This window comes from Meriones unguiculatus, chromosome 2, assembly GCF_030254825.1.
Source record: "Meriones unguiculatus strain TT.TT164.6M chromosome 2, Bangor_MerUng_6.1, whole genome shotgun sequence".
In the NCBI taxonomy this organism is placed as follows: Eukaryota; Metazoa; Chordata; class Mammalia; order Rodentia; family Muridae; genus Meriones; species Meriones unguiculatus.
In genome coordinates this window covers 187,737,764-187,751,907 of record NC_083350.1, presented here as the reverse complement: position 1 = coordinate 187,751,907, position 14,144 = coordinate 187,737,764, and the positions used below count along the sequence as shown (strand labels likewise).

At 46.1% G+C, this 14,144-nt stretch overlaps 1 protein-coding gene across 4 annotated transcripts in view; it reads left to right on the top strand.

Annotated features, from left to right (window-relative positions):
* Window positions 1-3,496: 3,496 nt before the first annotated feature.
* The window catches only part of Mnd1 (meiotic nuclear divisions 1), a 62,069-nt gene continuing 51,421 nt past the window's right edge, over window positions 3,497-14,144 (top strand). The window contains exons 1-4 of one of the 4 annotated variants that reach the window (XM_060378499.1): window positions 3,497-3,611; window positions 5,872-6,040; window positions 10,050-10,115; window positions 13,198-13,255. In XM_060378499.1, coding sequence (XP_060234482.1) covers window positions 10,092-10,115; window positions 13,198-13,255 — 82 coding nt within the window. In that variant the 5' untranslated portion in view covers window positions 3,497-3,611; window positions 5,872-6,040; window positions 10,050-10,091. Of the gene's footprint in view, window positions 3,612-4,154; window positions 4,522-5,871; window positions 6,041-10,049; window positions 10,116-13,197; window positions 13,256-14,144 lie in introns of those variants that run through there. The other 3 variants (XM_060378498.1, XM_021627327.2, XM_060378500.1) reach the window with 3 other exon arrangements.

Sequence of the window (14,144 nt, the reverse complement as noted above, 5' to 3'; positions counted from 1 at the left end):
TTTTATTAATTCCCATCTTGCTTCTTCACTTTTTAAAAAAGATATATATATATATATATATATTTGTTTAACTGTATTTTATGTACATCAGTGTGAAGGTGTCAGATCCCTTGGAAAGGGCATTACATACCGTTGTGAGCTGCCATGTGGGTGCTGGGAATTTGAACCGGGGTCCTTTGGAAGAACAGACAGTGCTCTTAACCACTGAGCCATCTCTCCAGCCCCAGGTTCTTCACTTCTTTATTCTTGTTTTGGTTATTTTGAGGCAAGGTCTTACTTTGTTGCTGTGGCTGGCCTGGAATTGACCACGTAGATCAGGCTGGCCATGAGCTTGTACCAGGCCTCCCACGGGTTACTTTCCCTCTTCTCCGGACAGGTACCATTGCCATCATGGGCTCTTTAGCGTCTATCAGACTGAGAGAGGAGCGCCTCTCATCATCTGGCTCCTCATTCTGTTCACCCGGAACACACCCCACACGCAGCCAGCTGCACCCCTTTCCGGAGCAGCAGGGGTTAGTTAAAGCAGGAGCGAGGAGACGGTGGGGCAGGCGGGCATTCAGCCTTGGGCCATCCTGCTCTCCTCATGTCTTCAATAGCAGACGCGTCCAAGGTATGCTGCAGTTTCTCCTAAGTGGAAGGGCTGTGAAGATCAACAAGGAAACCTGTGTCTCCCAGGAGCTGACAGTCCAACCAATGAAAAGACGTGTATGCAGCAGAATTCGGGGTGCTGCTACACTTACACACTAGCAAGTATACCACGACCAGCAATGCCAGGTACTGTTCTGGCTGCTAGAGGGTAGCAAAAGCCCTGAGTTCACCCCAGCATCTAAAACAACCACCACCACTGCCACAGCAATGCCTTGAGATAAATGTAGTGTCAGCTACATGATTTATGGCCTGGTGTAAAATGAAATTGCAGGGCCCCTTGTCCATGGAAAGGGGTCTGGAGAGACAGACAGTGTCATAGCTGTAAAGAGACACCATGACCACGGCAACTCTTGTAAAGGAAAACATTTAATTGAGGCTGGCTTATGGTTCAGAGGCATAATTCATTCTCATCATGGCAGCGTGCAGGCAGACATGGTGCTGGAGAAGGAGCTGAGAGTTCTCCATCTTGATCCCCAGGCAGCAGAGGGAGACTGTGTGTCACTCAGGGCGCAGCTTGAGCATATATGAGATCTCACAGTACATCTCCATAGTGACACACTTCCTCCAAGGCCATACCTACTCCAAAAGGCCACACCTCCTAATAGCACCACTCCCTGCAGGCCAGGCATTCAAATAGGAGTCTACAGGCTTACTTCCTATTCAAACCTCCACAGGCAGCTTAGCAAAGGGCTAGCTTCTCCGGTGTGAAAGCCGCTGTTCTATCTGCAGAGCCTACCTGAAACCCTGGGCATGGTGGTGTGTTTTTATAATCCTAGGGCGGGGGAGGCAGAGACAAGCAGACCGTGGGGCTTGCTGCCTGGCCATCCTTGCCTACTTGTCTGGGTGCGAGAAGCTAGAGCGATGGCAGAAGCCTAGCAGACACTAGTGTCACTGGGACTGCAGTCCCCAGGTCACTGTCCAGTCATGATCCTCAAGCTTGGCAGCATCCTCCCAGCACAGCAGCTACCGGTTGTGGGTCATCATTGCTGGGTAACATCCAGGGATCCCGGGACAGCAGGTACACAAGGGTAAGTCTGCGGACATGCTACCCATCACAGAATAACTGGGAAAGAGAGCAGCCCTATCATGCAGGGGTCAAGAGCACCACTGAGAATGGAAGGAGATGTCACCCAGTCTGATTGGGGACTGTCTGGCCAGACTCTAGCCTCCTAGTTAAGTCAGAAGACCCCTGTCTGATGAGATGGTGCCTCTCATCTCTTATGCAGATGAAAGCTTTTGTTTTCAAATTATCTAACTGTCCATCTTTTTCCTTCCATGGCACACCAGACTCAAAACTTATAGTCAAAAAGTTGGGGAAAGATTTTGTAGTTCGTTCATAAGAATTTGTATTTTAAGTGGTCAGGAATGTCTCGGGTTCCTTTCAAGTATGGACTTAAAAGGTATTCGTGAAGTGGTGATAAAGCAAACTGCCTTCTAGAGACAAGGCCCCTGATTTCCTTCTCTGAGGAGCACTTGCACTCACACTTGTCTTTCCACAAGCCTACATGACTTTGGGACTACCGCAGCTAATTTTACTTCTTGGCTGGCCTGTTCACCATGCAGCTTAACTTCTACTTAACTGACTTTCTGCTCAAGTAGTTGATGTCACACTTTGATGTCAGTCTTTTAAAATGCATAAATTGTGTATAGAAGAGCAACCTACCAATCCCAACAAACACCTGGAAAGCTTTCACTAAAACTGTTCAGATTTCAGTTCTACCGTAAGTTGATCAAAAGGAAAATGACTAAAAGTGCTTGCCTCTTTGTATAGCTGTTACTTTATCTAATGAAGCCTATTTTCCACTAAAACAAAATAATAACAACAATAATAACAGCATAGGATGGGAGAGTACTTGCTGTCTTAAAACCCTGTCCTGGAACCCCAGTATTGAATAGAAAACTCAGAGGAACAATTGCAATACATAGCAAACTAAGGGCTTTAGAAAAGTGTTAATGAAGTCTCTGTGCTGGAGCTTCATGCCACGTGACAGGGACACCTCTGCCATATGCCTGTTGTCATGGTGTGAGTATGGCAAGCCGGCTTGGATGATACATACTCACTTTATGCTACCCTCCTCCCATCATTGCTCTCCACTGTACGAGCTGCGGACATTTTTGCTAATCGCCTTTATCCCATCTTGTGAAATAAATTAAGGTTTTAGTGAAACTGTGAGAGGGAGATTCACCAGTAGTTGCAAGAAATAATTTAGAAAGCCCCCACTTCCTCCTTACACCGTTCTTACAATCAGTGGAACCAGAATATTTAGATTCAGTCACAATTCATTCACACCTGCCCTTGCACCACTCTGTAAGAGCTCCCTTTAAGGCGAGGCGTGGTGGAGCACGCCTTTGATCCCAGAGCTGAAGGGGTGGAGGGTCTCTGCGTTCAAGGCCAGCCTGGTCTACAAAGCGAGTTCCAGGGCACCAGGGCTACACAGAGAAATCCTGTCTCGAAAAGTCAAAATAAATAAATAAACAACCAAAAAACCAAACCAAAACAACCCTCCCCCAAAGCCAAACCAAACCAAACAACTCCTCCATCAAAAACCCAAAAAACACACCCTTAAAAGCGAATTCTCAAAGTTGCCTTTTAAAAAGAAAAACAAAAGCGGCTTTGAACACGTCAGCACCCAGCAACTAGGCAAGCCGGGAGGCATGGGACAGGCCTGCCCCGCGCCAGCTCCTGCCTCCGCGCTCCCACGCGGCCTCCAGGCTCCCAGATTCAGGCCGGCGCTGGTGGTCCGGCCGGCCCCGCCCATATTCGGCCCCTCCCAGGCCCCGCCCACCGCCGTAGCCCCTCCCTCCCCCACTGACCCCGCCCATCAGTCGTGGTCCGGCTCCCTTAGCCCTCGGAGGGCCGCTAGGGGTCGCTGCGTCCTCCCCAGCACTTCCTCCCGCCCTCCTCACCCGACGCGACTGTGGGCGCGGGACTCAAACCGGGAGGCGGCTGCGCGCGCACCATGGTAAGAGCGAGGCGGCGGCGCGCACTCGGGCTCCCGGGCCGCGGCGGCGGGGGGTTGCGGCTGGCTGGGCCCCGCGCGGTAGGCCCCGGCGCCTCGTGCTGCCCCGAGTCCGAGCCGCAGCGTTCTGGAACGGAACCCAGAAGCTCGGTGAACCGGGCTGTCGCGGCTCGCGCCCCCGGAACCCCACGGCGCACGCGCGGCGGAGATGCCGCTGAAGTTTTCAAGGGCCCTGCGGTCCTGCTGGGATTAGAACCCGGGGCCTCCCCAGCGGGGTAGTTCGGGGCTCACTGGGGCAGCCCGGCAGGCCCGCCCTTCGATCACGGCGGTGCCCCCACCCCATCCCCACCCCCACCCCCACCCCCACCCTCCTTCCCCCCCTCCACCTCCGTCTGTAACGCACCGGCAGGACTCGCCCGGCCCCGCCTCGGTGTGCGGGCCAACCGAGTATCCCGGTGTCGGTAGTGACCCTTAGTTAAGTGCCGTTGCAAAGGGCGGCCGAGGAGCAGGTTGGAGGGCGTTTATCCGAAAAACTGCCCAACTGTAATTAGAGCTGATAACGGCCTCTTTGTGGTTAAACCAACAGCCGGGCCACCTGGGCATCAGATGGCCCAAAGAGCCCCGGGACCAGACTCAAAAGACCGGTGCTTCGTGTGATCCCGTTTCTCTTTGTAGAATTAGTGCCCGACTGCAAGGAACTCTTAATGATGTGCCGGCCTTATCCTCTTACCTAACTATAGGGCAGTTGCCTACTGCTGGGGCATTTAATGGCTGCTGACTCTTCACATAGATACGCGCTACTAGTTTCATATATGACCAAGAAAAAAGCTTTTGTTAATTCTGGTCCAAGTTAACGTTTTGACCTCTTTCCTGGTCGGGAATTAATAACTTCTAACTTGATTGGTCTTGTTAGGTAAGCAATCCTAAGTCTACAGTTTGAAATTTGAGAAAGGCGACTTGGAGAGTGATGTAACCTCATTAAATTTTCAAAACGTTATTACAAATGATCAGTGGAGCTGATATTGGGAATTTTGTAACTGTATATTGGAGAAGACTATATACAGGACTCTAAAAAGTAGCTGGAGGTTCTTCACGGAAATAGTCCTCCGGTGGCATTGAGTCCCCCTCATAATCTGAAGGCACCCCGTTTTACCATGAGGAGATAACCCTCCCCAGTTTGACGCACCCAGCCCTTGTTATTTTTCTTCCTGTCTCTAGTGTCACTATGATGCCCTTTTTACAGGAGGTACTTTAAATCTGGCCTTGCTGGCTTCCAACTGTGATTAGTGACAGCTTACTGTAAGAGACACAGGGACAGAGCACCCTGAAAGTAATATAAATGTATGCTACCATTCAGCGCGTTCCTAGAATGACTTTTCTGTCTGTTGACTATTAAAAGCTTTCCTAAACCGTGCTTCCCCAGGACATGAGATTCTCCTTATTCCTTGCCTCTGGGGGATTGCAAAGGATTTTCCAGGAATTGTTTATAATACCAAAATGTTAGGAGGTTTGTCCCCAAATTTGGGTTCTTTTTCTCCTGGTTTAGCCACAGGATAAAGCCCTGATATAGGGAGCAGAGCAGGCCTTGAGTAAGTGAGCTCCTGAGTAAATGTGTGTTGTTGATGCACATGGCTCTACCACAGACTCTAGCACCTCAGCCTTGGAGGGATGTCAGAGTCTCCCCAAGGAGATGGGCTGAGTTTTGACAGCACATGGAAAATGGACACTATAGCTTTATTCCCTTCTGGGTGTTTATGTCCTGAGGACTGGCCCCCTATAGAGACTGCTTCCATCTTCAGATGTACATAATAACCTTGCCTCCTTGTTTATCTGTATGTACTAACCTCACTCTGCAGTAAGCTGCCTCTGTGTTCAGATGTACATAATAACCCTGCCTCCGTGTTTATCTGTATGTACTAACCCCACCCTGTGCAGTAAGCTGCCTGTTCAACTCTGTATGAACACACTGAGCTTCTGGAGTGCTGTGGTTTCTCCACCCAAGATCCCCAGACCACCTAACCCCAGCTTTCTGTTCTGTCTTTTTTTCATTCCCTTGCTGCTCCAGTTAGGTCCAAGTTCCTGGAGCCATGCAAAAGCACTGCTCCTGTTAAAGTTATTTTTATATAATGGTGTTTCTCTTTTAACTCCGCTGTCATACAAATGAGACTGTATTATATTTGTTTAATAACGAGCTTCACAGCACAAGAACTGAGCAGTTACTACTCTATTCTTAACCCTCTAAGCTAATTTGTTTTTCTTACAGTGTATGTCCTAGAGGTACTGGCACTTTGTAGCTTCTCTGTTCCAGTGTATTCTCCTGATGTCTTGTGGACCTCTCTCATGGCTGAATCCTCCTACTTCTTCTTCTAACTCCTTCTCTCCTGGCTGGCAGGAAGTTCAGCCCTATTCTCTTCCCTGCTCATCAATTGGCTGTAAGTGCTTTATTGTCATGTCAGGGGACAATTGGGGAGCAGTATTTACACAACACTGAGACACGAGATTCTCAGAGCAAGGATTGCACACAGATATGAGAGGTATAGACGTCAGCATTTGAATTGTACAATAACCTTATGCCTATGGACACCCTAAAGAGATTTCTACTTCTCCCAGAGTCCCTGCCATTCTTGGAAATATAGTGAGTTAAAGCAAGTGGGAGTGTTTTTAAAGTGCACATGCCCAGCCTTCTCACCAGCATTGCAGTTGAGTGCATACAGGGATCGCAGGCACTGGTCTTTTAAAGTTTCCGTGGTGAGTGTATGGAAGGTTGATACCTGCCATTGGGGAGCCCAGCTTCGCTGAGGAGCCCTTTGCTGAATGTTAAATTCATGACTGGCTCAGATACAGTAAGAGCAGTGTGGAAGGGGTTATAGAACACTCATGGATTCTAGCTTTGCACCAGAGGGTCAGGCAGCAGTTCTGCGTAGCTTCCGGGAGCCTCTGTCCCTCCTGGAGCGTGCTCTGCTTTCTCTCTGCAAGCAAGATGATGCTCACGGGCCTTCCTGCTGCTCAGATGCCCTGTGCTGTATGTTTAGGAGCGGTGTGGCCTTCTAGGCTTGAGCAGTTTAGCGTTTTAGAGGTGGCGGTTCTACTGGTTGTGGTCCTCGAGTTCAGAGCTATCTGTCTGCTGTGACTGACTTACCTGGCTTGCTAAGCCCTGAGCGGGCAAGGGACAGTGGGTAGTCTGAACTTCCTCAGTCTGCTGACAGAAATCAGCTTCTCTCTTTGGTGCAGCAAATGGTGTGATGTGTCCTGGGAACATACGCTCAGCCTGTAAGCTCAGCAGAGGGAGGCCTTTCTGGAGAGAATGCCTAAGCTAGACTTTGGGAGGTCTTTCAGAGTATCGAGTGTGCAAAGGAGAGATGTTGTAGGTAGAAGAATATATATATATATATATATATATATATATATATATATATATATATATACACAAGGCACAGAAATGGTAGAATCCTTCCAGTAGAGAATTCTGGAAATAAATTTATAATTATTATTATGCAAATTGCATGGTTTTTAATCTTGTTTTAATGAAAATTTGGGGGTGGCGTGGGGAGCTACTCAAAATCGTAATTTGGGGTCAGGTGATAGAGGGCCTTCTATATCCTGTTAGGATGCTTTATACTTAGGAGGGTTGGGGCCATCAAAAGTTTTCAGCAAGGGAGCTGACAGTCAGACCTGTTTCTATCATGGTGTGAAAGCTGAATTTATAGAATGAGACAAAAGTGTGTTCAGGCAGCTGAACAGAGATTGTAGGAGATAGCCCGTGAATGCTTGGCAGAGGTAAGAGGGTGGACTAGGCAGGACTTACTAGGGAATAGCTCAGAACCAGTGCTGACAGTACTGGGTAATTGGTGAAGAGATGAAGGCGTCTAGAATGACTGCCAGGCCTTTGGCATAGGTACAAAGTGTGTCTACGAGTCAAGATGAATAGCCAGTTTGGAGTGTGTAGGAGAGGAAGGATTCAGTTGGACACTCGAGTTTGAAGTCCGTCCAGCAGGCAGGTAGATACATGAGACGGAAGTTCAGGAGCATATTCAGGGCCAGATATAAAGATCTGTGGTCTCATTGCAGTGTTAATTAAAATTAAAGATGAGATCAAAGAAGCGATTTGAGGAGAGGACTGGCTTGATAGTGGATCCCTGGGAGATCCACTTTTTTCTCAAGAGAGAAAGCGAGGGGGAAGAAAGAAAAATGTGAACTTGAGGCAGCTTTCTAATATACATCCTCATCAAAAACACTACACAGGCTCATTGCTGTGGAAATGAGTTAGCTTCTAATGTTGCCAGAAGAAATGTGGAACACCATTCCAAGACCCTGTTCTCAAGTGTTGGAGACTGGTGCTTCCTGGTGGAGTTTTTGCTTGGACAGAACCAGTTTTTATCTTACTGTATCTTAAGAAGTCTAGTTTGTTATGATCTGTTGTGTAGCAGTTTTCTCAAGGTTAAAGCTTTCCACCTTGGAGAACTCTCTAAGAAGCAGAGTGTGGGAAGGGAAGCAGAAACAGGTTTTAGGACAGGGTGTTTACATGGAGGTGAAGCAACAGGATGATCCAAGGCAGTGTGCTTCTCAACTTTCCTCACTCTTTAACAAAGTTCCTCATGCTGTGGTGACCCCACCATAAAATTATTTTTGTTGCTACTTCATAAATGTAATTTTGCTATGGCTATGAATCATAATGTAAATACATGTGTTTTCTGGTGGTCTTAGGTGACTCCATGAAAGGTTTGTTCAGCCCCTAAAGGGATCACAGCCTACAGTTTGAGAACCACTGATTTAAGGGGACATGAAATGCTCAATCCTGCAGGAAAGCTCATTAATTAAGATGGGAAGTAAACAGCTCAAATAGCTGCAGGAAGTCCCTGAAATCGACCTAGGCCCGTTACTCCCATAGAGCATGTAAGCAATCCTGAAATCGACCTAGGCCCGGAATTCCCAGAGTACATGTAAGCAATCTGACTACCGAGAGTCACTCTCAGACAAGCCCAGTGTAGCAGCCTGGAGAAACAAAGACCAGCCAAGCTGCCCGGGAGGCTTCCACTAGCTGAGTCACGGGGAGAGGCCACAGGGTGCTCATTGCGCTCCAGGTTTCTGGCTTTCTGCGCTGTCACACGTGCTGTGGGCTTTGGGGATGCACCCGTCTCTATCATTTCTGCCCCGTCCGTCCTTTCCCATATTACTAAGGAACCCTGACAGAACTCACCAATTCACCAGGGTGGGCTTGGCGATAGAGTGCTCCGGTCTGTCGCTGGTTCTCTTTGATTGTTCCCGTCTCCAGGGAGAGCATCACACATGATTGTGCAGTTTTTGAGAAAGATGCAGAACACCTCAGTGTTGGTGCGATGGCTCAGTGGGTAGCAACGCTGACTGCCCAGCCTGACTGCCTGAGTTCAGCCCTTGGGGTCCACATGTGGAAGCTTCTCCTGTGGCCTCTTCACAGCCCCATAGTGCCCTGACAAGTAAATCATGCGTGTCGGTGTGCAGTGCCAGACCCCAGAGGGTGGTATTTTTACACTGTCGCCATTTTTCTTGCAATTTTTTGCATGGAAGAAATTTGTCTTTTCCTTTTGCTTTATTTGAATGTAAGTTGCTATGTAATATATATTATATATGGCAACCACTGAGCCATCTTTCCAGCCCTGCCACCACCACTTCATACTCAGATTTAACTCTAAGCTTGTCGCGCCTCAGTTTTAAAGTTGCTCAGCATGTGTTCGTTGTCTTGGTGAGATCCACGCTTTTCCCAGTCAGCCTCTGGTGGTCGGAGCCAGACACCCATTTGAAACTCTGCGCAGCCCAGGGGGCAGCTCTTCATGGCTTGCCTTGTGTCTGAAACACTGGGCCTGTACATTTGAGCTGCACCCTCCCTGCATCCCGGCTTGACCGAGTCCTCTCCATCTCCAGCCTTCTAGAGTAACACGCCTACCTTCCCAAGTGGGATTAGCTCATTCTTCTGGGTATTTCTGCAACAATTTGTGCTTGTAGCTGTTATAAGTGGCTGTCTATTTTCTTTCAAAAGGCAAGCCTTTTGAGAAGTAATACAGTGGCTTGTCATTGGTTCACTTTATAAATATTAAATTTCTACAAAGGGTATGGTAGCACAAGCCTTTAATCCCAGCACTGGGAGGCAGAGGCAGGTGACTTTTTGAGTTCAAGGACAACCAGGGCTACACAGAGAAAGCCTGTCTTCAAAAACTGAAAAATAAATAAAAATAAATTTCCACAAAATGCTATCTCAGCCACTGTTTGTATAGGAAATTGGCAGTTCCTACTTGAAGAGTTGGCATTTAGTCATTAAAGTGAGTCTTTACGCCAGACTTGGAGAGTGACAAGCCTGTTGACCTTAGACAAAATCACGTAAGTTTTAAGATATTGTTTAATGCCAAATTGCTGTGAAATGCTGTTTTTAAAACTGCTGCTTTTTGTTGTCTTTATTTTATGCTTTAGTCAAAGAAAAAAGGACTGAGTGCAGAAGAAAAGAGAACCCGTATGATGGAGATATTTTTTGAGACAGTAAGTTATTTTCCCTAATGTTAGTGTTTTGTTAGCGATTTTCACATTCAATATATTTTCATGGTATGTTGTGTATTTTGCTGCTATGTGATTCAATGTTAATGGTCTCTTTTTGTTAGAGAGCAATACTGCCTTGATTCTTGAGGGACAGGTAAACACCTGCAAATGTTTTTGGCTCTTCTGAGCTGTGGAACAGGAATGAGCTTCTCACTCATAGTCTTATATCCTACAGACTGATAGCAGGGTTCCCTTTTGAGTCATGCATTTTCATGGTGACAGCTTTCTCTTAGAAATAACTAATAGTTCGCTGAGTGCTGTCTGGATGCCGGCTGTGCCCAGGCATGTATGTAGGACTCCAGTACAGTCCTGTGAGGTCAGTCTTGAGGCCATCGGCTACCGCTGAGGACTCCCGAGACAGGGTCTAAAGAGCCTCCCCAGTATCTCAGAAGACAGGAGTTTTTTAGCGGGGTTTAAACAAGAAGGGTCACCTGGTTTAGTAGGGATCACAAAACCCTGCTTCTCTGTGTTTATGCGTCTGTCTACGGCATAGCATTTATGATGATACCCTCCATTTATTCCAGATGGCTGTGTCAGTCACTAGGAGAAAGTCAAGTTTCTGATTCATAAGTCAGAGTACAAACCCAGGCCCTAGACCCTGCTTTATTTACCATGTTCCTGTCTGTGGCTTTCTTTCATAAAGAAACAAGTCTAAACAGGCCTTTTATTCCCCTACCCCCACCCCCCAGTTCTTCTTGTGCCTCAGGAGGGCCTTTAGCCCACTGGCTATTTTCATCCCGAGCAGATGGGGCAAATGGTAAAATAAAATTTTACCTTGCCCACATTTTTTTTTCATGTGACAATGCAGATGCTCAATAAAGCTGTCCAAGTGTTGTGAGGACTTTAGAAAGTCTGGGTCTAACCTTCATGGTTTTAGAGACAGTGCAAGACTACCAGTCAGAAGATGAAGTTTGTCTTTCAGTTTTTTTTCTTCAGCTGGGTTGATTTTTTTTTTTCTGTGATCCTAGAACAAGAACAATTTTATTTTCTTCCAGGCAGTAGAAACCCAAGGAAAGTAGCCAGTGAAATGATTTTATCCTTTCAATATTAATTTTCTCAGCTACCAAAGTTGGCCATTTCTGGTTTAAAAATGTTTACCTTCTCCCTTTAGTTGTTTCATTAAGTTCATGTTTTCCTTTTCAGTCTCCACATATGGTACAGTATGTTGCCTTTTACTTAATCTCTTAGTCTGGGGGATGGAATTGAAAAGTGTAACAGTGAACTTTGGAAACAGTGGAAAACATTGGGTCTGTTTTCTCCTGCATAAGACAGCGTATCTGAGATCTAGAGTGATGCCAGATGTTGGTGAGTATTAGACATCAGCCCTTCAGCAATTCAGAACAAACCAATATTATAGTCCAAGGTGAAAAGCATGGATTCTGGAATTCTGTTTTTGGAATGTAGATTCTAATTCCATTGTTGACAAGTAAAACACCAGCAAATTCAAACATGGCTACTATACTGTCAGTTATAGAATGTGGCCCTTCTCAAAGACAGTGTCATGACTAAATGCTCACTATATGGTGTGAAGTAGAAAATGCAGACTCTGAAAAAATATTGCAGTATGATTCTGCACATTAATGGTAGGGTTATGTCTTATAGTCGGTTTTCTCAGTCACAATGGTGAATGTGTAACACCTTCTAAATTAATTAGGAAACTTACTAACGAAGCACCAGGTACCATGCTGTCTCTAGTCATGGATGCTGGTTGTAGTCACAAATGCTGGGTAAGCACCGTGAACCCTCCTGTCTCTAGTCACAGGTGCTGGGTAGGCACTGTGTACCACGCTGCTTCTAATCCTGATAATGCTTTGGGAATCTTTTCAAAACATTTGTAATGACGACAGCTCTCTTAGGCATTATCTGTCTTCTCACTTTCTTAACATGTCTGTTTGGATGAACAGAGGCCTTGAACTTTGTTGAGATGTAGTTTCCATTCAGTTGAACTTGCTTTTTCAGTATTTGGGAAGCAGAGACCTCTATCCCGTCACAGTGGTGGTGCTTCTAATTATTGAATGTTTTAGTCTTTCCAAACTGCCTCATGTTCCCTGGCTAAGAGCTTCTCACCACTTAACAAGAAAGAGCAGTCTGTAAGAGTGTTGTCGCCTGCCACCAGATTAAACACTATGGAATTTTTCCATACTGTTTTGCTCTGTATGTATTAAGTGTATGTGTGTGTGGATGAGTTATTGAGACACAGCATGAGCCGGACAGTTTTCTGTCATGTGGAGTGAACGCTTCATAAGGTCTTAGATGAAAACCAACTTTGACAGTTGTCTGTAGCCTTTAGTTACAGCTTGGTAAATCTGTGGAGCATGATACATACCAAGTAAAGCACTCTTCCCTCTTTTTCTTTCTTCTGGTTCTCTTTCTCTCTCATTTCCTTTTTTCTTCCCATATGATATGACCTGGTTATATTTCCCAGGCTGGCTTCAAAATTCTGGGCCTAGGCAATCCTCCCATCACAGAGCCTGGTTTTTTGTTTTTTGCTTTTTGCTTTTTAAGATTTATTATGTAAAAAGTTTATGTGTATGAGTGTTAGTCTTCATGTATATATGTGTACCGTGTGTGTGCCTGGTACCCACAGATGCCAGAAGGGGACACCAGATGCCCTGAACTACAATGTGCATGTTGGGAACTAAATTAGGGCCTCTTATTTAAAGAGCAGTGCTTTAGACCACAGAGCCATCTCTCCAGACCCCTGATTTTTGGTTTCCTTGACATCAGAGTGTCAGAGCATCATTATCTGACGGCGCAGGTTTCCTGCGTGGCTGAGAAGATGGTCCCTGTTGTTGCTGTCCCAGCCAGGAAGAGACCACTGTGCCCCTGTGGCAGTATGTCTGTCTTCCGTGCCATGGATGGCACTGAATGAGACAAACGGTTTCCTCTAGTTCTGAGATGCTCAGCTCTAGGACATTATTTATTTGTAGACATAACTGATGATGTTTTAGGAACGTGACTGGTAAATTAAATACACAGTAGAAAGTAATTATGTGTTTTCATCTTTTTAAACCCTTTTATGTAGAAAGATGTATTCCAACTAAAAGACCTGGAGAAGCTTGCTCCCAGAGAGAAAGGCATCAGTAAGTATTAAAGAGTCATGGATAGCGAGACTTGGATACCTGGACTCCGTCTTTTCTGCAGTGTTCTTTTCCTTTTTGGACAATGCATGCATCTAGAAATGAATATGTTTGTAAAAGCCCATCATTGCAGTTCCTGTGTTTGGACACTGCCCTGGAACATTGTAAGGGAATACACACATATGTTTACACACACGCCTTTACCCATATGCACTCTTGTTTTATAGTTGATTTCAGAAGAAGTAAAGAGTTTCATTTATTTTGTAGCATTTGTCAAATGTGATTTGGTATCCATACACTGTGTATTTGCTTCCTGAGGCCATATTAACAATTCACTGTGAATTTGATGCTTAAAGAGTTTGTTTCCTCTCAGCCTTAGAGGCAGAAGGTCGCCATGATGGTGCAGGCTGGTCCCCAGGAGACTGAAGGGCCCTTTCTTTCCCTCCTAGGACCCACTGGCTGCCAGTGGTGTATGCCTGGCCCCTTCTTGGCACCATCTCCCACCATCCTTCTTTTCTCTGTTCTTTCTCCCTTTTCTCTATGACAAACATTGACCTTGGGCCGATTATATACCCAGGGCGATTTCATCTTGAGATCTTTATTTTTAATTACATTTGTTTGTTGGTCAGACTTCCCATTGCTGTCATAGAGCACCTGACAGAACTTCAGGAGGGATTCATTTTTGCTCAGTTTCAGAGGTTTCCATTCAGGAAAGACAGGTAGAACAGAGCAGCCCCCATCAACTGAGCTAAGGAAGAAGAAAATTATAATTTTTCTGTTCTCCAGTCACCACTGTAAGCATTTTGGTACATTTTGAAGGTTTTTTTGTCAGTGTATGTATGTAAAGACCGGTCGTTCTGACAGGGAATTACGCTCCTTATGCAGTTCTGTG